This window comes from Vanessa cardui, chromosome 7 (assembly GCF_905220365.1).
Source record: "Vanessa cardui chromosome 7, ilVanCard2.1, whole genome shotgun sequence".
Classification (NCBI taxonomy): domain Eukaryota; kingdom Metazoa; phylum Arthropoda; class Insecta; order Lepidoptera; family Nymphalidae; genus Vanessa; species Vanessa cardui.
Window position 1 is genome coordinate 5,054,055 of NC_061129.1, and position 25,748 is coordinate 5,079,802.

Consider the following 25,748-nt stretch of genomic DNA (forward strand, 5'->3'; position numbering starts at 1 on the left):
CGGTCGGTATATTATGATACATGGTGTCCGAAGTTCGCGCGTTCCATCCGAGTGAGTACCTCATACAAACAAAGCGGACTTTGTGCGGTGTTCATTGAACAGCTTAATTGCATTTCTTTGCTACTTCACTATGTTCCTCGCACGTCTCATAGTCGAATTAGTACGTTAAACAGCTCTTTTAGAAAAATACCGTTTGTTTCATAAACGGATCTCACTATACGTGTCCTTTAAAATGATTTCCAAAGCCAAAAAAAACGGGTTCAATGTTTTTATAAAAATATATCTGGACTTTTAAATCCTTTTCGAATTGAGTTACACGTTGAATTTAGTAATTAAAATGAAGACGAGCATTAAGTATGAGTAATAAAAGTTACTGTTACTTGTCACAATACAATTCGAATCGCAAAAGCGTAAATGGTTTGGTAATCCACAAAATGTTTGGAAGCAAGTTTATATCATCAGTGTTTTGCAATTGTGTGTTCTATGTATAGAGGAATAAGGTTGTCAATAGTGTTTATCAAGTGGGTGGTTTCCTCGTCTTCATCTCACTGTTTCGTTTATGATTCCTGAATTTTTAAAGCCTTTGAAAGGACATGCATTTTGTATGTTACATTAAAGCGAATACACAGACATATATTTATATGACTATATTTTCTATTACAATAATACAATCAAATCATGTACTTTTAAAAGTACTTTTATAAGTCGTTGAATTGCATAAATACTATCAACTCAATACTTGTATTATTTTCGTTGTTTCATATTATATTATTTTAAATTTGCATTATGTTTATAATCACTAATATGAAATTTTAATAATATTTTATACATATAAGTAGGTTTACCTAATTATTATTATTAGGTAAAAAGTCGGCTTTAAGCAAAAATCTTTTATATTTTTTTTCATATAAGCCAAAACATTTGTAAAAACTTCATAAAAAAACCTCATTAAAACGCATACGTGTATTATAGATGTTCACTTTAATTAAAACTAATTACTTATGTCCGTTTTATTATGCCATATTTGCTACCGGAATTAATTAAATATTTTACGTGTTGGCTGCTTTAGTCACGGATAATAAATGTCTCGTAATTGCTTGACCAGGATGTTTTAACTGATTGCGAATTTAAAGTGGGATAAAATCTAATGCAACGATACATATATGCGAAACGTTTTATTCAGATTACATTTTATTTAATTAATTTGTTTGCAAGTGTTAGTCTTACTTATAAACTATGATTTAAATGACAGCTTAATTCAATAATGATTTTAATCATCTATTTGACATTCGAAAAACAGACACTCAGTATTGTTTTAATAATCAATCAGTAATCAATATTTACACGTGAACCCGTTTTATAGTTAGCGACTCGCCCCAGATTCGAAGGAGTTATTTTTATAGAATACCAATGCAGCAAAATTAATTGAGAAATTATTAATATTCCTATTTATCCCCTCTTTTCAGCTTATCATTTGTGTTAAGAGTGGGTACGAAGCCCAAGGGGTCAGGATCGATCCTGCTTACATCGCAAGGCAGCCCGTAAACTACTTGCCCTACCACCTATTTGGTGGTAGGGCTTAGTACCCGTCTGGGTAGGTACCACCCACTCATCAGTTATTCTACCGCCAAACAACAGTGCTCAGTATTGTTGTGTTCCGGTTTGAAGGGTGAGTGAGCCAGTGTAACTACAGGCACAAGGGACATAACAGCTTAGTTCCCAGGGTTGGTGGCGCATTGACGATTTAAGGATTAGTTAATATTTCTTACAGCGTCAATGTCTATGGGTGATGGTGACCACTTACCATCAGGTGGCCCTTATACTCGTCCGTCAACTTAAACCATGAAAAAAAAACTATTGCGCTATTGATGCTTGTGTCCGATTAATCGATAAAGAAAATGCTATGATGTATAATTTACACCCTAATTAGTTAATTAGGGTTACGTATAATGTTGCTTTCTTTAATTAAAAAAGAATTCGATCTATTCCTGGAGATTACTCGCTCAGACAAACAAATAAATTTCACCTCTTTATAATATTAGGAGAGATAAAATTAAAATTGCCGATTATAAATATTTGCGAAACAAAATAAACCTAAAGGAATTAGAATTCGAAAATGTTCAATTAATCGCGATTCGTTTTGAAGATATCGGAAATATGTCTGGTGAAAAAAATCATTTAATAAAAATTAAACAAAAATATACATTTGCCATTGATTAAAATCCGATTTCATCTTCAAATCTAACCTTGGTCTGGTGTGTATGATTAAGTACATTGAATTGGTATCTTGTAATTTCAAATAAACGCTTATCGCTGTAGAGTAAAACTCTAAAATTGTTGCTTACTTTTCACATATGACTTTACAGTCTTAAGAGCAAACTTACATGCATGGGCATAGAACGTTATTTTTCATATCTTTTTCTGTACCTTTTAAGTGGTCGCCACTACCCTTACATATTGTCAGCGTAAGAATGTTTTATCATTTCTTGCATCACCAATGCGACACCAACCTTGGTAACAAATATGTTATGTGCCTCGTGCGTCACTTTCTGTATAGTTATGTATAATTATTAAACGTTTTAAAATTATAATATACATAAATGCATCCAATCTATTGTGTAACAAAAAAACATATGTATTTCATTATGTTCATGCTCGATCTATATACCGTCTTGCAATGAAATTTTCTACATATATCTACTCTAATTATTTATAATACAGTATTCTTTTAAATTTTTTTACCATTTAGTTTCATATTTATTTTTTATTTATAATCAAGATTTATACCGCATTACGTACTTATTAATATGTATTTTACGAAGCGTTTATTTAAATACGTCTTCATAGACACTTTGTTATGATTAATGTTAAATATATTTTAATAATGTTCTTTATATTTGACTAACAAATACTATAAAACAACTAGTGATCTACCAGAACTCAGAAATCTGATGCAGTGTTTATTAATTTCACTGAACACTTTTTACACTGCGTTCTTTGTTGAACATGAACATTGGAAAATACTTAAAATTATTGGCTATCGACTCTTAAGTTGTTGCTTATTAAAAATAGTTATATGCTCTCGTAGATTATTCGGCATTTTTGACGTATACAATTGGTTCATATAACATCTTTTATAAACTGTTCTTCAGGGAAGTCCTAATCAACGTTTCACATTAACTAAAATCTACCATATCTTCCCTAAAACGTTTAACTTTATTATTACCTAACTAATAGTTTTAATTAAGCGCAAATTAAAAATAATATAATGATATAAAGTTTAATATAATTTACGAAATTAATTAAATATGTTGACCATGAGCCAAGGATATTAGTACACCAAGATCATATCACAGTATCAGATTTCTTAACAACTTGAAATTTTATTATTAGATAGTGGATTTAAAAGTGGGTGACCTTGGAGATAATACGAGACGAAATGTGTTCAGATAAAAAAAAAAAAATGGAAACAAAAACGTATTTACGATGCTAACATCCCGTAACGACTTCGTGTATATTATATTTCGTGTTAAGACCTGTTCACACTTCAAGCAGGAACTGAGTCTGGTTTGTTACGAGTCGACTTTATATAAGTGGAGTTCAGAATCAGATAGACTTAGATTATTGTATCTAGATAGAATGTCGCACTACAAAGGAACTGAAACAAACTAGCCAACTTTATTATCTTGGTGTGCGTGACAGCTACACACACACACTACTACACACTCGCCAAACATCATACTACTTTACAAGAGTGAGTGTATTTAATGACCAACTCTTCCACTTTTTTTTTCGACGCGTTCTGAGCTTTGAGAGTCTATTTACACAGAATATAGAATCAGAAACATTTATAATAGTTAACATATTTTACCTAAGAAGATGATGAGACAAACAATGTTGTCTTCTTTTTTCGAATGACAGAATATTGACGAAAGAAAGAGATAAATCAGTGTTTATGAAACACGCGCTATGTAACATTCATAAATGAAATCCGAAAAAGTATATGTTTCCATAAATATCCTATTAATGAACAACGACACCTCCTTATAAGGAGTGTTCAAATCTTATTCCACTAAGTTTCCAGGGTGGGTTGGTGAATATATAATCTCACCTGACACGTGGAGATTTGTACTCGAAATATAAGCGTTATAGATATGTAGGTGGTTCTTGGATTTCACATTGTTGGTAATAAAATCTTTAAGAGACATTTATACATAGCTATTGGCTTAAGAATTGAATACAATAATTACAAGTACGTATAAGATTTGTAAAGAGAGGAATGGTTACGAAACAATTTGTTTCCGATTGCACAATACAGTGTTTGTGATTCAAATGTCAAGTACTTTAAAGCGTACCTGAATAAAGTATGTTTACATAGAGTTGTTTGACGAAATTATCACATATGTGTTGCATAAGAGGAAAAGGAACGACCAAGGGCCAACTTGGGATAACAACTTGAGATATTTGCTATTGCAGGCTCCTAGTAAGTATAGGGATAAAAGGTCGTTAATTGTGTACTTCGGGATACGTCGGTTTCCAACTAATCATCGTTGGCATCCGTCATTAGTGCGGTGAGCATACAAACGCAAATACGTACGTATGTTTGGGATATAATTTCAAAATCATTAGTGTCGCTATATCAGTGTTAAACATCAATGTGTATCTATTCCAATTTATGCGATTAATTAGATAATTTTGATAGTAATTGCAATTACAGTAAATGAAATACAAAATTGTCGATAAAATATAGAATCAACATTTATTCAATCGTTATTATTGAAATAATAATATTGAATAATTATTATGCAAGCATCATATTTGAATATGAAATTTAGACAGCTTTTGTCGCTAACCGTGTATTAGATTACCACTACGCTTCAACGATCTTGCTAAATAATTCTGACTTACTTTTATTTGTCTTTCTCTACTTAAAATGTCGTTGTAGAGTAAAAAATAAGAGCGAATACTTAACAATAACGTATAACATTAGTAATTGTTTTAAGATTGCAATGCCAATCGAAATATAGGTTATTTAAATTCTGCTTGGTGGTGGCGCCTTGTGGGTAGAGCACCCACTCCTTGTAAATTATACCGCCTAACAATGTAACATCTTAGTTAGGTTGGCGGCGCACTGTCGATGGAAGGGATTAATATTTCTTACAGTGCTAATGTCTATCGGCGGTACCATCACTTACAATCAGATAGATCATTCGCCAATCTGATTTGAACTGTTGTTCAGTTTAGCATATTAGTAACCACAGAGCTATTGATAGTATACAATTACTCTAGACACTCTTTTTATACATTCGTTATATAACAGTAAAACAAAACCTACCTCCTCATAGTCTCTGTACGAGTGTTGCGCTGGCGCAAGCGTCGGCGCAGGCGCAGGCAATGCTCATTCGCGCGAACGACGCGGGCGACCCACTTTGCCCTTGCGCACAGGCGCACCGGGAGTCGCCGCGTTCGCATTCTTCATCAGCTTCTGCCAGTCCTGCTCGCAGACTAGTGACCCCGCGAGCATATAGTACCTGCGACAGTGAACCCTTAGCTTAACATCGATCCTCAAAATGCAGTCTGCAATTCTACTATCAGATAATATTAACGGTTCATAAAAAAATATTATCATTATCATATCATTAGTAAAATAATTAAATGTTACTAATCATAAGTATGTAGTATAAAATAAGTTATCGATGTCTGTTCCGATGTATCGATGTGTATGTATGCTTAGATCTTTAAAATTACGCAACGGATTTTGATGCTGTTTCGAGAGGAGGGTTTTTGTATATAATACAAAGACATAGCAAAGAAACACTGATAATTTTAGAAGTTTCTAATGTGATGTTGTCAATATACAAAATCTGTAGTATATTTATTACCAGCATTGTACCCGTGCGAAACCGAGGCGGAAAGCTAGTACGAAATAAATATAGTATTTTTAAATACAATTAAACTCAATTGTTTTTTTATTTTTAATGTGCCGACAGTGTGTGGATTAAATATGAAACTATACGATTTTGTTTTCATATTGGAGATTTTTATCCGATTGATAATTTACTCATTATCGAGCTTGTTCATCTGTTGATCGGTGGTAGTTTTTAATTTGACAATTAATATGTGGTGTAGTGCAATTTAAATATCGAATAAAGGAATTTGAGTTCGGTTTTGATTACATAATATTTTTTTAATAAATCTTTAATCGTATATTAAACAAATGAGAAATATTAGATACTTGATTTATGGCGATTAAGATTAGATAGAAGTATTAATTTCGGATTTTGCCTGAGATTTTCTTATATATGTTATATAATGTCATATTAACATATGGTACACGTGTATTAATTCCGATATCTTAAATGTTATCTTTAAACACAGTATATATTTATAAATTTGCATCTTCTACACATTAAAAAGCGCCGCTAAGCTGAGATGTTTTAATAATGCTTCAGAGAACCGTCAATCTCTCTGTCTAATGCCCATTGATAAGATTTATATCAACATAATTCACTATTTTTATAGACTAAATAATCTTGTATTCAAATAAAATAATCTTGTGGACAATGTATATTTTAATTATATATTTGTATTTTAATGATCATTATTGGAAAAATAATGAGAGAGAGATGGCCCAGTGGTTAGAACGCGTGCATCTTAATCGATGAATGCGGGTTCAAACCCAGGCAAGCACCGCTGATTCATGTGCTTAATTTGTCTTTATAATTCATCTCGTGCTCAGCGGTGAAGGAAAACATCGTGAGGAAACCTGCATGTGACAAATTTCATAGAAATTCTGCCACATGTGTATTCCACCAACCCGCATTGGAACAGCGTAGTGGAATATGTTCCAAACCTTCTCCTTAAGGGAGAGGAGGCCTTTAGCCCAGCAGTGGGAATTTACAGGCTGTTGTTGTTGTTGTTGTTGATCATTATTGTGGAAGCTATACGAATTGGAAGAAATCAATCATTTTTCCACAAAATCGATGATCATCAATATCTTATCGATATAAAGATGTCGAAAGAAAGATAATGTTAAGAATTTCTCTTTAAGGGCGATTTAATCGTTATGTATTCTTTTTAAAACGTGATAAGTACCTATCGCCTTGCATGAGGTGTGAGCCGCACTTCGAGCACGCGAAGCATTTTATGTGGAAGACGTGAAGGGGCTGCTGCGGCGCGTTCGTCCTCATCACGAACTCGCTCGCGGGTATCGCCTGCCCGCACGCTGCGCACGCGCCGCTTGAGCCGAACATTCTGGAACAATAATGAGAACCAATTACATACATTATAGTTCTTGGTGTTATCAAAATATACCTCTCTGTTTGTAGTTAAGTTAGTTGTCATCTTACTTGTAAGCGCTAGATTTTAAATGTTGTCTTACAAAATGAAAATCCAATGTAAACGGTATATTTTCCAAATTGTCTAAATCATTGAATAAAATTTGTGTGTTGATTGTAAATACGCTTATACAGAAATTTCTAATTTTGGATTTGATTTTGATAGTTTTTATAATTTATTTATATGCGTTCGTGAAGTAAACATCAATAGTAGGAATAAGAAAGTAATATCATCAACACAGATTTATTCAATACATTTATCGATTGTAAGTTATTTTTTTTAATTTCAAAGACATTATTCCAAAATATGTCCAACAATAATCGTTATTAGAGTTCAAAGTTGTATGTTGATCTAAATGTGTATCCATTTAATCGGAAACGAAAATATTTGTGGGAATGGATTGGTTGCTATCTATATCAGGAATAGGAAGGCAATAAAGCAAATTCGTGGATAACATTAACCGATCAATCGCAAGTGGTAGATTTATGATTGGAATTATTGCGGCTTACACTAAACAAACGAAAGCTAATAGTGTTTCATCATCTTAGCTGGAAGACGGCAATCTAAAGGCCACTTAAAACAGGGCTCTTTCAAAATCCCAGTCAGCTATAATAGAATTGATTCGCAGACGAATTTGTGATCACAGTAATATGGTCTTAGCACTTTAGGATGCTGCTCGTTCTCCGGTATTTTTTCCCTCGGGAAGTCTGTTGCGCCCGCCACGTCATACAATAGTGTCTTGGTATTAAGATTCAGTGGCAACAAATGATCTATATCTGTTGGAATCCCTAATATCAGCGGTGTAAGGATCCCGTGCCCGATATGAAGGATTTGAGGTTATTCCAACATTGTTGCTTTCTTTGACCGAAAAATATGAGATGCACTAAAAATAAAAATTGTGAATGTTGTGAACCTGCAAAGTGAACAATTATTTGGCTTGGGGATGGATCATTGAACTCTTGAGTCATTTCGCCTTTATATCATAGCAAACTAGAGTTTTTTCTTTATGTTGATCAACACAACGTGTAATGATCATAAATCTATGAGAGTGGAGCAGAAGTAAATTCACACACTCGACTAGATTGTATCTCTACAAACAGCAAATCAACGATAGTATTCATATAACTCTTATGTTATAAAAATACTTAATCTATAATGAAAAAAGTAATTATTAACCTACATTAACCTAAATATTAGTAATTTAATATGTAATATACGTCACTATATCAGTCGTCACCAACTACAGGATGCAAAATGTTAGATTCTTTTTTTCAGTTTCACTGGCTTACATTTCAAACTGACAGTAATAGTTGCAGTTTGAACAATACAAGTGGTATGTGGGTGAGTGGGGGTGATTCTCATTTGTTTCTTTTATCTAGCAGTTTGATTTTAATCAGATCTGACAATTGTGTTTTCTTGGAACCAATTTACCATTTAACAATCGTTAACGTGTTCTATAAGAATTTCCATACGATTCTAACAATGATGACGTATTCTGTCTGGCAACAAAAAAAACACAACTAGCGAAGTATCGCGTACACGGCTGTGCAATGTAACCTACGGCTCGTAAAACTTTGATAAATGGATAATAAAACAAAATAATGACAGCGATAATAAAACCCTGTGTATAAACTCTAGAACAGACGAGTAGTCGAGCTTTTTGACGGGTGTGAATCTATTTTATGTTAATTTTTCGCAGATACAACTTTGTTTGAAGATGTAAAGATGTAGACACATACGTACAAACGTACACGAAAATTCTTTATTTTATTTCGCATTCATATTCGAGTTCCATCAATCGTAATTGCAATTAAAACATTTAAACATCGATCATTCAGAAATAGTTCCAAAACATTTTATTTATACGTCTTATTACTTATTACCTCGGCTGGTGGTAAGAGTGCTGGGTCACTTTTCACTGAATGATATTCTGATTCAACATTCCCAATTGCCAGAATTCTCGTCACGACAAATATTTAGCATCACTTGTTTACATCATTAATGAAAATAATTCGTTATGAATAATGTTGCTAGCAATCTTGCCTACACATTTTTTAAATATGTGGCCAAATTTTTAACTCACAATTGATAATATATTTTTTTTTCATTCATGAAGTACAATTAAATATAGGCTGAATATACCTATATTATTTTATTTAATACATTAGTAAATGTATCAAATTATATAAAAGCGATGTTAATTTTAATAGTACTACTAATTCTTAAAGTTTTAGGTAATATTTGAGAACTGTATTTATCCCTTAATATGAATTAGTTGGTTATATACATATGTATAAGATTCCGGGGTCACTTTACAATTACATACAGTAATATTAGCCTTGGTATACGTTTAACTCAATATAAATGTCAAATCTATTATGGCTAACATTAAAATAGCTCGAGCATTGAGCAATTATGCCTGTCAAGTCTAGAAGCAAAACTTCCGGCAAAATCTTACATTATACACATAAGCCGACCAAATATAATCGTGTTTAGTTTTTATAATGATTATAAGTGATTTATTGCAACACTAAACATGGCTTAAGGGCGAATTACCATTTAAGCGTGTAATTGAAGTTTAAAGCTATAATGAGTGTAAGCGTGTATGATAAGATATAAAAGTATTAACATGATCAATATCTAGTAATGGTTGTCACTCCTATAAATGTTTGAGACGTTTGAATGCCTCGCATGATTTGGGGAGGTTGGGGAAAGTTGAACTCATAAATTACTTTTTATATTTATATATTATACAAATATTCTATACGTGTGTATTAACTGAACTTTCGATGTACTGCGTTCGGGAAGAAAATAAATTCACACAGACGTATACATCGTATGTATGTTCAATAACGAATAAATAATGACAATTTTCTGATTGACTGAGTATGTATCAGATACGATCAATACCAGATCGCACATAATATATTTATCATACTCGATTTCGCCATAGCTTTCCTAAATTCCTACCTACCTCGGGAACCTTGACGCTATGTCTCTTGTACCTGTAGATTTACTCGCTTAGTCACTCTTATTTCCGGTGGTAATATATTGTTGCGTATTGGTAGAATATATGAGTAGGTGGTACCTACCTACTTTTCACAAAGTCAAGTAGTTTATTGTTACATTATAAAAATCAACAATTTGCAGTTTGTGGTATATCAGTACCTATTAGTTACATAATATTTAATTTTTTCAGATTTCAATAATGTTGTTATCGTATTATTCGACCGCTCTACGCCACCGCATCCCATTATTATGCATTACCGGTCACACATTGTAATAGAAATGTCTGATTAATTTAGTGGCTTCGATCGCATACATTACGTAGCAAACAACGCAAGCATCAATTTTCCCCAAGTCACCCAATAGCCACGAGGCCCTTGTTGCAGCTGTTGTCATTTAATGGCCTCATTTAATACTTAATGAGTAATTATTGCAGCGGCTATTACCGTCGAACGGATTCGTATTATTTACAACCGTACTGAATATATTAATAAATCGTAACAATCCGTTCGAAGCCAATCAAAATTTAATTACCTGCGCTTCCCCACTCCGAAATAATTTGAAGCAAACATCGCTAAAAGATAAATTTGAAAGTCTTAAAAGATAAATTCACTTCAATCACTCGCAGCAAATAGGATTTCGTTTCATTTACTCCGGTAAGAGCGTTTTCAATTAAGGAACGCCCGACAAACAGTAGGTATCGGCGTATGAAGGTAAAATTAATTAAACCGAGCCAAGACAAACATGTACGAATCTATTTGTGTTGGACGCTCGCGAGGATGTGCGGTACACGATATACGAACTTGTCCCATCGATAAAAATGTTACGAATACGCCTTCAGAAATCAGAGACGAGTCTCAACTTATATGAGATATATGAAACTTTTCATTCAGATTTGTGTCGTAATAAACCCGTCCCATAATAAATATTTTTAAAGTATTTATTAACAGCCATTCGTTGTAATTCCAGCTTTGCGCTGAGTATATATTATTCTACGTCGATTAATTACTTAAAATTAATCAAGTTTTTAGTGAAAGGGTACGAAATTAATCTCGAAGTCTTTTAGATTACCTTCATATGTGTCACGGATTTATTAGAATTCGCAATCGGAACTAACTTTTAGGTTTCCTTTCAAACTGATATTAATTAAGACATGTGTAATGAGGAAGTTTGGTGTCTCCGCTACCAGCTAGTCGAAGTTTATTTGCCTTCGTTACGTGTAAAATTGAATACGTTGCCGTGAATCCTCATTAATTTAAGATGAAGACTGTATCTTGACATGTTATTTTATTCATTACGGGAATGTCTCGAGTCTGAATGTTCACGTGTCGAGTTTAGATTGTTACAAGGAACATAATTTAAAAGCTCTCGGGAGATCATTAGCGGATAAGGACAGGTGAGAAAGATTTCATGTTATATCTCCGTAACTTTTGACGTTACGGGGAAAAATGATGAAACTAAATATAAACAATATATTCGATATTACACGCTTTATATTCGTTTCATTTGAAGTGGGCATTGATAACGAATTATTTGAATGAAATTAAGAATGTTTAATGAAATTTATTAAGCAGCTTTATGTATAATAATTCCAAATTGAAATAAATAATGACATTGGATGGATATTTATTCTTCAAAACAACAATCATCGGATCATTTAGTACGAAGTGTATATAAGATTCGTCAACTTGTACGTAATACAGTCAAACTGAAGGAGTGTCCTATTCAAGAGTTAATTACGTCACTTGAATAAAACGAACGATGTCAGAATTTTGATAAATGTAGGAAGCAAGTCAATTTTAAATTTCGAAAATGACACTAGATTAAATTGATTGCATCCAGCTGATAACGCTACCAGGACAAGCACTGAATCATAGTAGGCTCCTCAAGTTTGAGGTCATTTATTTTATTTTTACGAGTTTTATAATTACTAATGACATTATGAGATGATCGTTTTAAAATTAACATTTAACAAAAAGTTTCTATTTAAATACTATTTCCTAATCTATAATCATTGTGAACAAAGTAGATCAGATTCAAGGATATAAAATTGAAGTAATTCGTCATCAGTAACTTACTTGTTCTATCGATGGAATAATTTAAAGATTATTATAAAATACATTCGATGAAAATTACGAAAAAAGAAATTAGCAATCAAATTTTAAAAAAATGTAAAAACCCCAAACCCTGCAACGCATAAGCGGCTTACCAACTTAATGGAACAAAACTTCGCGAGCAAATCCTCCCCGAGATTCCCAAAACTATGTTAGAAAGATGAAAGACGACGTAAATGTGAAAATTAAAATCAAACTAATTATTTAATGGGAACATCTATTACTTATGGTGGTTAGTAGATTAGCTGTACACTTTGTTTGTTTTGTTTACTTTTTTTTATTCATGAGCCAATATCGATTTTTCAATGATATTGTTTTAGTAATTACATTATTTCATTTGAATACGATTATGATTGAGGGCTCAATAAGTTCGCCTACAAAATTGTACGGGACGGGACATCTTACTTGTTGCTTCCTATCCCTTCGTAGAGATGATTTTATTTTCGTTTTCATGTTCATGAATTATTACACGGATATTTGATATTTATTAAAGCTAGAAGATTATTTATGTAATATGTGATAAAATTTACACGTTTTGAAATTGTTCGAATCGAAATATGACAAGGGTATTTATTCTATTAATCTGTTTAAATGTAATTATATTGATTAAATTATATCCAACAACTTAGGTTTTTTTTAATGTAGTACGAATTATTTACAAGTACAGAATTATTATAGATTAATCTCTCTATTACTGATGTTTTTGTTTAAATAAGCGTAAAATGAAATTGAATGTTATACATGGTTCGAAGAACACGCAAGAAAATCTTAAACAATTTACTAACATCTTATGCATGTAATAAAGATCGCTTACAGTATGCTAGTTACGGCAGTAATAAAGCAGGCGAGTTATCGGATGTCGTTATAATCACAATGCATGTTAGGACGGTGGTGTATCAAGTTAGCACGTCGTTAGCAAGAAACTCGTTAGCGGCGCGTGGCGTCGACAAGGCAAGAATTTGCTAATGACGCGTGCCGCCCGCTCGCTCGCAAGACGCAAGACGCGGGACGCAAGGCTCCGCAGAGGCAGTACTCGGCAGTCACGTGATAAACTTACGTGTATATCACTAAAAAATATATTCAAGCGTGAATTTGTATTTGGAACTCTTTTCATGGAATATTTTATTTTATAAAAATGTTGAATCAAAATTTTAACGTGGCCAGCACAGTTTTTATTAATGAGACAATAAAATTGTTTATTCGATCAATTAAATACAACCGAAGGTGATCGGAAGGCGTCGAAAAAGATTTATTGCTTTCCGATAAAAATACATGGACCGATATAGGAAATGTAAATTTTCGGAACATCCCACACATGCAGCTACAATTAAAACGTTAAAAAAAAATAAACTATCGGTTTTTATAAACATTAACGCACAACCGTGAAGCAATCTCGTATTCAAATTGACATAGGTAGTAAAACAACAGAGCCTCCGGACTAAGTTCCATAAACTCGTTCCGAACTCCCCTCTACACACTCTATCGGCGATTTTTAATTAAGTCCCTAGCGAGCGTCGAGCGAGCAAAGTAACACCATCAATTCATTATCCTAAACTCCGGCCCGATTGTTCCTCGCTCGCTACTTACGCAAACTTTCATTTTAATCAAGCGTTTAATTAAAAATTATCCGAGAAAAACAAAATAAGCCCGTTAGGGCGGTCTGAAACTAATTAAGGCGCATACGATGAGCCGTCCGACAACAGCGGCCGTGAGGTGAGCGTCCTTTAATTAAACGCCTGTTCTACTCCAGTGGCCGCCCGCGCCGCCCGCGCCGCTCGCCGAACTATTACTGCGCCGCCGGTCGCGGAAAGTCTACAAGCTATCCGCGTTCTCATTGAGACAATCGCTTAATATATCGCTTCTTGAAACATTTTTTTAGCAAGGTTAAATTTAATCTCCTTAAGAGGAAAGTTTTTGCTCAGTTGTAGAAAAAAACGGACACTTGCTTTCCAAGTCCTTTACTCCTGTATCAATCTTAGACTAAAGCTATTTCATTAACACACCATACAACAAAAAACGATTTCAAAAGATATAGATCTTTTTTTGACTCAATTCTGTTAAATACCGTTTTGGGTTTATTTATAGGAATCCATGTTGGTATTGAAACAAATTAATAATGGAAATTTGATATGAAAATATGATACGTCTAGTTTATTTTTGGTTGTAAGCGTAAATTAAAATTGTAAATAAAAGTATATTATAATACTAAAACACAGCACAAAACCGATATACCCAAATAAAACAGAACGATGGCGGAGTAGACGCAAACTTTTCTAATTAATGTTAATTTATCAATTAACTTGCGCTAAGAATTAATTATCTCAGCATTACGATCCCTGACTTTATTAATAAACTTCCACTAATCAATCTTCTAAAATAGCCCGAGAGGAATATGGAAAATCTAGTAATTACTACTTATGAAATTACAAGCTGTTTATTTAGGTTAAATTCATTAAGATTCTCTTTTGTACTTTTCAACAACAGAAGAAAATTTGTTTATGCAGACGGTATGAAACATCTTCATTAGATTGAGAAATCTTCTATCTCCGACTATCTCTTCTAATTACATCGAAGTTATTCCGAAAACAAAAAAATGCCAATAAATTGGAACGTTCATAGTATATTTAAGAAATATAAACAAATTTATACCCTGATTATGATTTACAGAAACACCAGCTAACTGAGTAATACATATTATTAGTGCACAATGTGTGTGCAAAGTGTAAACACAAGTGGAGTTTCTTTCTAAGTTCATAATCCGATGAGTGGACACCAGTGACAAGAAGTAGGTAGTAGTCGAAAAATTATCAAGCGTTTTATGAGGCACGGGAGTACAAACTTTTTGACAGAAACTCCAATAACTTTTTAACGATCCGACCAGAATAATTAATTAATAATAGAACAATTATTCTCAATTTTTATATTTTATATTGTCTAATGAGTATTAATAATGAGAAGTAATTCTGGTGGTGGGGATTTGCACACACAGTTTGTTTGGTTACCACTCCCTGGGTATCACATATTATATCGCTATAAAGATAGAAACTGCATCAAAATCGGAACATCTGAAGTAAATATAGAACATTGGAGACTTTTCGGTTTTTTTAAGTGACTTAAAAATTACAATACATTTTAATTTAAATTATAAAATGTCAGTATATTAATGTGTGTTAATTTATAACTAAAGAAATCTATTTTGACAAAGAAATGAAGTTTAGAGGTGAAAATTTATTGAGATGTCAGATGTGTTCGGTATTTTTTTTATAAATAACCGTTTCTATTTAAAAATGTTCAAAGTATTAATATAAATCATTATTTTACACGAACCATAATAACATATTTTTCTTAATAAAATCACAAACGGGTTTGTATTATTTATGAGCCACAAATTTTAATTAATTGACAATTAAAATAATATAAACGGTTAATATATAACATCAAACGATGCATTTAGCGTTTGTAGATTTAACATTAATTGAAAACATTCAAAATATGCGGTTCGTCCAGTTTTTGTAATAAAACGAAATAATTTTTTTTATCAAACAAATCTTAAAGATATTTTAAAAACGCTCGTTTGTAATCTTGATATTTTTTATCAGGAATTGACGCTCGAACAAAATATTCAACGATAGAACCACTAATTCATAATTCCAGTCACATTTAATTAAAGTAATAAGCATCGGTCAACACATCAGATTTAATTGGCCACGAGCGCGCGTATTAATTACACCAATTATCTGTAACATTCATAAATAATAATAATTTATTGCTGGCAACATTTGTCAAAAGCCGCGCTCACACGATGAGCTAATCGACTATCACCGCTAATTGCCCCCGTCCCCGGCGCCCACCTGCCCGCGCCCCGCGCGCCCCCCGGGAGGGACCCGGTACGGTGCAGGTCCCGCTCCCCGCTTGCCGCTAACTAATTAGATAAGTTTGCAACTCCACTGTACTTCTGGTGCCCCGCTCTGCCGTTAAGCATCAATCTTTTTAATTAAACATTTTTGACGTTGCAATGCGATTAGCCATCGAACTCGTTTATATGCTAATAAACAAAATTATATTTAACATTTGAATACCGAAATTAATACTCAATAATACTAATAATAAATACGCTTTTTAAGTTTTAATTAAGACTTATAATTATAATGAATCCTATCCCGATTAAGTTGTTACCTAAGCTTAAGTTAAATAAGCAAATATGTTACTTGCGTAATTAATTAACGATTCAAACGTATTATTTAAAAACATTTACTTAATTAAACTTGATTTGAATAGTGCAAAAACAAGGTTATCTTTATGTTTTATTAATGTGAGTATTAGTTTGATTTTGTTGATTTGATTAATTAAGAAATTTGTTAAATCTCATAATGTTATATTCGAAAATAATTATGTTATGATAACGTTATGGAAATTTCGCCGGCATAATTATAATAAACAAATAATTTACACCGCATATCGATTTATCTGTCTAATAAAACAAGTGTGGAGCTATTATAGATCAGAGTTGGACAATATATCAGCAGTTACAATAGCTCATTGTCCGTCGCTCAGTCTGATTAAATAAATAAAGGGGTGCCGATCTGAGACGCTCGCAGAGATCTTATCCTGCAGATCGCGACGTTTATAGAACTCGCGATGTATGCCGAAGTGATCTCTCTATCTATTATTATAAGGGCTTTTTATCTCTGAATATAATCGTGACCATCTAATCTGTAGCAGCTTTTTCAGCGCCCCGCAACGCGAGTTTGATCTTTATTTCGATTGTTTTTGACGATGTCTCGAATGGCGTGCGTGTCTCGTTAGTTAGACTATAAGATGCGACTAAGATGGATGATCGTCTTTCAAAATAGGAAGGTACATACTATTACATAGTTGTTCGGTTTGCCGTGAAATAAGCTAATTGATATTGCTTTCATTCGCTGACTTGCAAAAGCTACTGTCATTTGTAATAAGGAATTATCGCAAGGTGCATATCTGTTTTAAAATTCTGCACTGATTCGATATAACATAAGAATAACATCGAGTTTACAGATACTCAAACTGCTGCTGCTTACAATAATAATAATGTTATTTTAGCGAAAACAAGGAATAATAAATTATAGATCTGAACAGGCATATATTAACATTGTTAATGAATCTCGACGCATTAGTGTTGTGTCCAGGACGATCGTTAGGGTGCTTTATTTAGGGTAAAAGGCCCAGTAATTGGACGAGCCGGATACAGCGCACTCACAGGTGCTTGCTCGGTGCGTACTCCCTCTTGTGGCGATCGCAGGAAATGAGAACCAATTTGAATTTCTTCCGTGGCGAATCGATTAACAGCGACGCCCTTAAATCATTCCCTCTGCACGGTTATGATATACGATACAAAAATAATGAGCTGCCAGCTTAATACTTAATAGGTCGACATTAAAAGCCGGTAAATTAGCTCGACGGAATATTTCTTTGTGAATTCGAATTTATATTTAATTTATATATATTTGAATATCTCGTGATCTAAAGAATAGTTTGTTTAATTCAATGAACTAAAACATTTCGCTCAACACAATTAAGTCGACAAAAGTTACGATAAGCCATTCCGTAAACGGGTTAAGAGCTAAGTTCATGTTTATTCATAGTCGGATTGTTGGCCACAATCTGCACAGAATCTCGGCACGAAACTCATTTTTCAACTTCATAAATTATCGGCCGATATCTGAGGCCGTTCCTACCTTAATGAGGTTGTAAACAACAGTCTAATTAAACTCCTTAATCGCAAAACTCAAACGGTTACCGCTTTTAAAACAAAACCTCGCAATTTTCGAGCGACCACCGCGTAAATAGCTTTCGTTATATCGGGCCGGCGATCGCGGCTCATTACCTTCACCCCTCCCTAATTAGATACCCTTCCTTCCGTCCCCTGCTATACCCCTTGTCCTGTCCGGATTGTTTTCTAATAATTCCTTAATTTAGGAACAATTTAAACTCCCCATCACACCTAAACGATTTATTTAATTTGAACACATATATCAAATTTGATTAAAATCTCATTTAGAAATTATTGTATTAATTTGTATTAAAGGAAACCTGTTTAAAATGTTGTCTATCTATTCGCCGTGAACGTTTCTTTCATCGTGGGTATCAAGTATTATACAGTATAGTATTTTTATCCAGCTCGTATTAATGAACTATTATATATTTTTATTAAATTAAATCATTTATTTATACTTAAAAACTGCACGATGTAAATGAATATTGTTTCTAAAGATGTTAAATGAAATGTTTATTGGGAAGTCGAATTTTCGTAATTTAAAATTTTGACTTCGATTTTTGTTTAATTTGTTTAGCTATTACAGATTAATTATGCTGACTTGATGACAATGTCTATCAAATATATCTAATTATCGATATTAACATTATATATTTCAAGAGTTTGTTTGGTTGGGTTTTTGAATGCGTTGTTCTCAGGAACTAATGGTCCAATTTGATAAATAATTTTAGTGTTAGCTCCCCATCGAACCGTTATCGAAGGCTTTTTATAAATCACACTACAACCAGTAGAAGCGAAGCATTAATGAAAAAAGTATTCCTTTTGGGAGTTTTCGTTGCGTGCGCTGCGTAAACGGCCAAAGCTTCGCAAAAAGCATGTATGACAAAACGTGTACTTAATATATGTAAGTAGCTAGTTATGTATAAACTAGGCTTCAACTTTCGTTTTTTATGTATACAGGGAATATTACTGAAACGTTGGTTTTGCTAGCTGCAACGTAATGTAATATTGTGAATATAATTGCACAGAATTTTGATAATCGTTTTAGTAACATACTTCAAATCATAAACTCGTAAAAAGAAGTATAATAATAATATCTTGCCATATATCACTCTGATTGTCTAGTTATATGAATAAGAGTTTAAAAGATATATTTAAATCGAGAATAATAAATAGTTAATAATAAATAGTTAATAATAAATAGTAAATATTACAAGACAATTTTCTAGTTAATGAATATAGTAAATGATTTTGTGATTGCTCAGTTTGATGAAACATAACAACAGTGTTTTTTTAAAGAAAAGGAATTGTCAGATAAAAATCTGTAAAACGATAGATCAAATATGGAAGAAATTTATAAAATCAGTGAGGCGAGTCACGTGGTCACCGTACAGCGAGGAGCGACTTCGGCGGGCGTCGCGGCACAAAAGAGTTTTTTCGCCGTAATAGACGTCCCATCGACATCATTAACGTATCGACAGAGTTAGCCGCGCAGTTATTCGCTAATGTGACAACAACACAGAGAAAGCCCGCCGCAAACGAGCTATCTTTTCGGCTAAGGTCTGGGACACACATGAAATTTAACATACGATATTTTGGTTTAAATCAACTAGTTGTTGCCCACGGCTCCGCTTGCCTTTTAGAAATTGATTAACCTGTATTTTGCAAAAAAGGCAAATGTTCTTTCCTGGGGTTCAAGTTTAATTTAGTGGTTTGGTAGTGAAAGAGCGACAGACATACGGACTGGCAGAGATACGTCCGCATTTATAGTATTAGTATAGATTTATGGAATTAAAACAGTAAATTCTGATTGCACGTACAAAAAAAGCCATCTAGTTAGTTACTACAATATAATCATTCTTCTAACAATTTTGATTTATTAACTTAGTATTGAATTTCAATGGAAAGTTATACTTATTTATTAACATACAATAACTAAATTCAGTAAGAATTTTTAAGTCAAAAAGTTAAATAAATCTGATGTCCGGTCTAATGTTTGCTGTTTGTTGAAGCTGCGTTTTTGAGGAGCACGTCATTAAGTAGGATGTAATTTCAATCCGACCCTCCGAACTAATTACCTACGAATAGACACTGATCTACGAAAAATTAATTCGGAAGAATTTTATTTAAACAATAAATATTTCAGTTGGTTGGTACCTAGTGTGTTCCAGGCAGGGGGTGTATTCTAATCGCGCGTTAGCGTGCCCCGTTTTTGTGCTAACGAACAGGTTGCGTTAAGACGACGTCGGATCGAGTCCGACGGGGAATTTCGCCTCATTAAAAGTTGTGACCTGCGGAGGCAATTTAGAGGCCCGCGACTTCACTGTTACTTATTAACGAACTCACTTCACACTATCACTTAACATTTGGTCGCCTCGCGACTGACTCAGTTCGGTCTTGAAATGTCAATTCTTTCCTAAAACGGCGATGCGCGCCTTGTCGTAAGCTATTTAGTTGAATGGATTTCATGCCTGTGCACTTTTTTCTATACACAAATGCAGTCATAAAAGGACATAATTGGGTATGGTTGGTTTTGATTTTTGCTGAATTCAACCGTAGTAATTTGTTTGTATACATCAATATTCAACGAGCTCTTTAATAGGATAACCGGCAAAAACTTTTGAAATTATTATATTCCTAAAATGATGAGAATATAAAACATTCGGATATTTTAAAACTGCTAAGCTAAACGACTCGAAAACTTAACCTTACCTTATATTCTTTTTTGTTAAATTTTGTTTTATTTATTTATGGCTAGTATAAGTTTTATGAATGTAGTATTATAGAAAATTATTATAATTCAACTTTAATAATATACAGGTATTCTAATTTCAGAAAGACGATCAACATTTCTAGTCACGGTAATCGTGGTGTCAAACATGCAGGGTACATTGACGGCTTCGATCGCGTTTGTTGAACGAGGGAAGACTTTGATGACTTCAACATCTAGGCAGCGCTTTTGGAGGACTACAGGATAATTGTTTGCACCTCAAACAATGCATATCGGAGTTGCAGCAATGACGATTTTTAACCGACTCCAAAAAAAGAATGTTATCAAGTCAGTCCTATATTTATTCTTTTCCGATTCGCAAAACTTCTTTTTTTGTTTGGAAGACAAATTTTAAATTCTTTATGTTTTTGGTAACTTTTTTTATCACGTTTCATTGTTGGTTGTATTTCGTCGTCATTTTAACAATTTTCAAATGACAATAGGTCTTAAAGACGTTGTTATTGATATAGATTAATTACTTAATTAACAGTGACCGTACTAGGAGTCCAGTCACCAGACGCGTCTATTTCGAACTTTCTAATACGCTGTTCATCAACAAATTCATTATGTCGTAAAGGAGCGTGCGAGACCGAAATATCGCGGGGCTCGTAAAACCGCTCGTAAAGACGTTTGTTTACTAATTCGAGTGGGGCAGGTGGGGCGAGGGATGCTGCGAATAATAGCTTTACTAATATACTACACGTAAAAATTGAAAATTCGCTCGGAAATAAAAAATAAGACGTGTTGTTATATTGATGATTTTGCTTATGGGTTATTATTAATGATTTGACATTTATAATGTTAATAAATTATTTTCTTTAACAGCGAAACTTGCGTGTGGATAACGTCAATAATTATATATTCGAAATTATTGTGTAATTTAATTATGAATATATGTTTCATAATTAAAATTAAAGATTATCGCATTATCTCACCGTTTCGTTTGAATACATTTATTCTTATTCTATATTTTGTTAAAGATTATATAAATATGAAATATAAAATACAAAAATATTTTTTAGAGACTACTTGTAGAAAGTATTTTGTAATAACACTACTTCTTTAAAAAAGGCACTGACATTATTTTCTAAATATCCTAAATACAGTAATATTTATAATATTGATAACACACTATGAATTACAGCTACTGCAAAAACTAACTTTCAGCAAGCTTCAAATGCTAGTATATTTAAAGATAAAATTAGATCGAATAAGATAAATCAATTAAACCACGAAGAGAAGACAAACGGAACATCTGACATTTGACTACTTGTTATAAGGCTGCAACTATTTCACACACGTCGTAGTCATGCGAGGTTAACACATGAGGTTAATTAAGATCAGAGGCGGATCTATAACTAGTTGCGCTCGAACTTGCCGGGAACTAGGTAATTGATACGATTTGATCGTCATCGCAACCGCGCTCGTTTCCATCGAAATCAAATTTGTTTCGTTAATTTACTTCATTCAGCTGTAATTTGGTTAATTATCTCTGTGTACCTTACGTGGTAATCTGCCTTGAAGATGACATTGGGGTTACGATTCATGATTTTGTTCTTACATTATTTTGGACGACTTAAACAACACAATATTAATGGAAAATCGTTGCAAATTCTAAACGTTTTGCAGATTGAACTGTCAAATTATGTAATATTTTAGTTCATTATAAATGCATGCATACATGCGTTTGTGGTAAAAAAAATATGCTAAAAATAGAATGCAAAAACAAACAGAATTCATAAAAGGGGACTCGACACCTGTCAGCGGCTATCTCCTGCCTGCACACCAAATATGATCTTCCCGTCCAATAAATATCGTTGTATGACAAGTTAAAACTTCTGCAAACTGAATCTCGGCTAGTAATATTAAAAATTCCTTTGACAGTAGTGGCTATCGAATAATGATTTGTGTACGTCATGCCGGCTTCCACTGTCATACTTACGCCAAATTTTCACCAGATTTTTTTTGCCTATTTTCGACGACTAGCCGGACGCTGGGCACAGCGTTTATTTATTAACAAAATTCGTACGTCTACCTAACACGTCTCGTCCGTTAACTTTGAGCAGTCTAATAGCATCCGTGTAACAATGGAATAGAGTTCCGAATTCGACACCTCGTCGAGTCGGAGTTGAGTCGTTGTCGGGCGAGCGGGTACCGTTTACGAGGCTGCATAGGCGCGACGCAGCAATGCGCTCGTGCGCTCCACCCATATCAATTTCGAATAGGTTTCCTATCCTATTCGGCCAGCACGGGGAGATTGCGTTTTGATCGTTTTGTGTGTAAAACTGTTGCCCTAAATTAAACGCTTTAATAATAGAATAGAAATAAAACCAGACGCTCGGTTCTGTTGACGGACGTATTGGCATGTAAAAATCGAGCGGGAGCGTTCGGATTTGCTTTTAATATTTTATGAATTAGTCGCTCGTAACATATATGTAAATAGGGTCTCACCCCGATCGCGGACGAGTGCATCGATTCAGAGTATCATCAATTACAAACAAGTTCCAATTAGAGATAGTGCAGTTACAAATCAAATTTAACCGAGAGTCCTGTACGAGAGTCGTTCACTAATTAGAGCTGCGGGCGAGGTGCCTCCTGCGAACTAATCAGGTGGCTAAATAATGTAGTCGTGACGGCGTCGTTAGCGCTCGTGAGACAGACGTTATTAATTAACATCACTCTCCCCGCACACACGCCCTCCCCCACCTTCACCCCCCGGCTGGCCCGTGTGTCGCCTGCTTGCGGGGATCGTCTCGTTTCTGTGGATATTGTACATCAATTTGAATTTTCTAATAAATGTGTTCATTAATATATTATTGTTTCATTTCAATAATTATTTAGCTATTTCCAATAAAACTAAATTTCGAATCCACAACACAGTCTTTGTCGAAAGATGAGAAAGATGAGAGAAGAAAGGAAGTTCTCACATATGTATTCTCAATAACGTTATATTAATTTTCAATCATTTATTTAATCTATTTTCATTAATGTTATGCACCAAACCAAGTTACGAACGCAAATCAACGTAAGTCGAAAACGGTTTATTAAAAAACCTCTTTTCAGTTCGCATCTGGTCTAGACTGGCGATGGCCTTGCACTGTAAGACAATTTCCAATTAAGAAGCTGGAGTCAATTTATATAACAAAGACTGGTTGGTGTACACACGCCATGATCGGCTCATCTCGTGAATTTCTCGTGGCCTTCGGAACATGACTTCGGAGTGCTCTGACGAACCCGGCTTGACATGTTCGATAACTCTTACGACATCAATAAACTGTTAACAAACACTATTATATATTTCCTATAAACAATTTGTTGTTTAAATTAAATTTACTTGTTTATCTATTTTCATAATTAAAACTATATAAAGAGAATAATTACTAAATCATGATAGCTTACAAAGAATAACGTACAAATTTAAAGTGTATTGTTAAATTAATGACTAAGTAAATACGACGGACGAGAAAAAATACTGTCGTACATTTAAGCTAATGAATACAATGAAATGGTATTCATTGTATATGATTCTTTTTTCTTATTTAAAGTTTGAACTAAATTAATCAGAGCTCGTCAAAAAAAACAGAATCAGTTTAACCCAATATGTAATGGAAATCCAAACATACACAAGTCACCAAGACAAATGATTATATACGTAATAATAGTAAATTGTAAAATAAATAATCGTTGTTAAAACGCATTATTATCTCATAAATATTATGGAAATAGTGTGTAGCTGTCAGTAGCCGATTATCTGTATTCTGATTTACATACGGCCATGTGTTGTAGAGGCATTCACGTCGACGGCAGAGGCATCGTTAAATTGATTTTGACAAATACTCTAACAATTCTGACCGCCATTAATGCAAATCTGTTTTCATTATTCTTATAATATGTACATGTTTTATATCGATATAACGGCATTAATAAATAAACCCCTGTAAACGCATACGGTACGTTAAAGAGATATATGTATGTATGTATTACAGTAGGTGGTCACTATCGTCGATAGACAATGATGCTGTAAGAAATTTTAACCGTTCCTTATATCGCCAATGTGCTACCAATCTTGAGAACTAATGTTATGTAAGTTGTGTCTGTAGTTAACTCACCCTTCAAACCGGAAAATATCTGATTATATTTATACATATATGCTTCTATATAAATAATCAAATCTGAGATACTCAATAATGTAGTCGAAATAAAATAATTTGAACAACAATATTTATTATAAGTATCATTCATAAAAAATATATAAATAAAATTAAGTTTAACTATGTATATTATAGAAAGGAAAGGACAATCTTATTAGTAAGTTATAATTTCTTAATGATGACATAAAAATCTTGCAAGTGCATAACGGGGTAATGCTGCCAATATAACAATTCTTAATTATATGACGTTACTATACAAATAATATTAGCCATACAAAAATCAGTAGGTGTTCAGAATTATTTGAGTAGAATAAAATAAAAAAGTGAGTGACGCATTTCAAGATAAACAATCATAGCATAATATATCTTGAAGTAAAAAAACGGCATAAACGTCGCGTCGTGAATTAAGATCCAAAATTTCCATGAGACGAGTTCGAATGTTACCACTTAAAGTCTAAAGCAATAAGTCAATTAAACTAATTAAATACACACATACAATATTGGTTAATACCAAAATGCTATTATAATAAAATGATAATCAAAGAGATATAAAATTAATTAATAATATTTAAAACGTGGGCGCGGAAGTTTGCGTGTATACATATGTTGTTATAACA

General features: G+C 33.3%; 1 protein-coding gene across 1 annotated transcript in view; it reads right to left on the minus strand.

Annotated features, from left to right (window-relative positions):
* LOC124531138 (LIM domain transcription factor LMO4) overlaps positions 1-25,748 on the minus strand; it is an 89,361-nt gene that overhangs the window by 32,273 nt on the left and 31,340 nt on the right. The window contains exons 3-4 of the mRNA XM_047105605.1: positions 7,096-7,254; positions 5,336-5,531 (exon numbers count right to left, since the gene is read on the minus strand). Of these exons, the coding sequence (XP_046961561.1) occupies positions 5,399-5,531; positions 7,096-7,254 (292 nt within the window). The 3' untranslated portion in view covers positions 5,336-5,398. The remainder of the gene's footprint in view (positions 1-5,335; positions 5,532-7,095; positions 7,255-25,748) is intronic.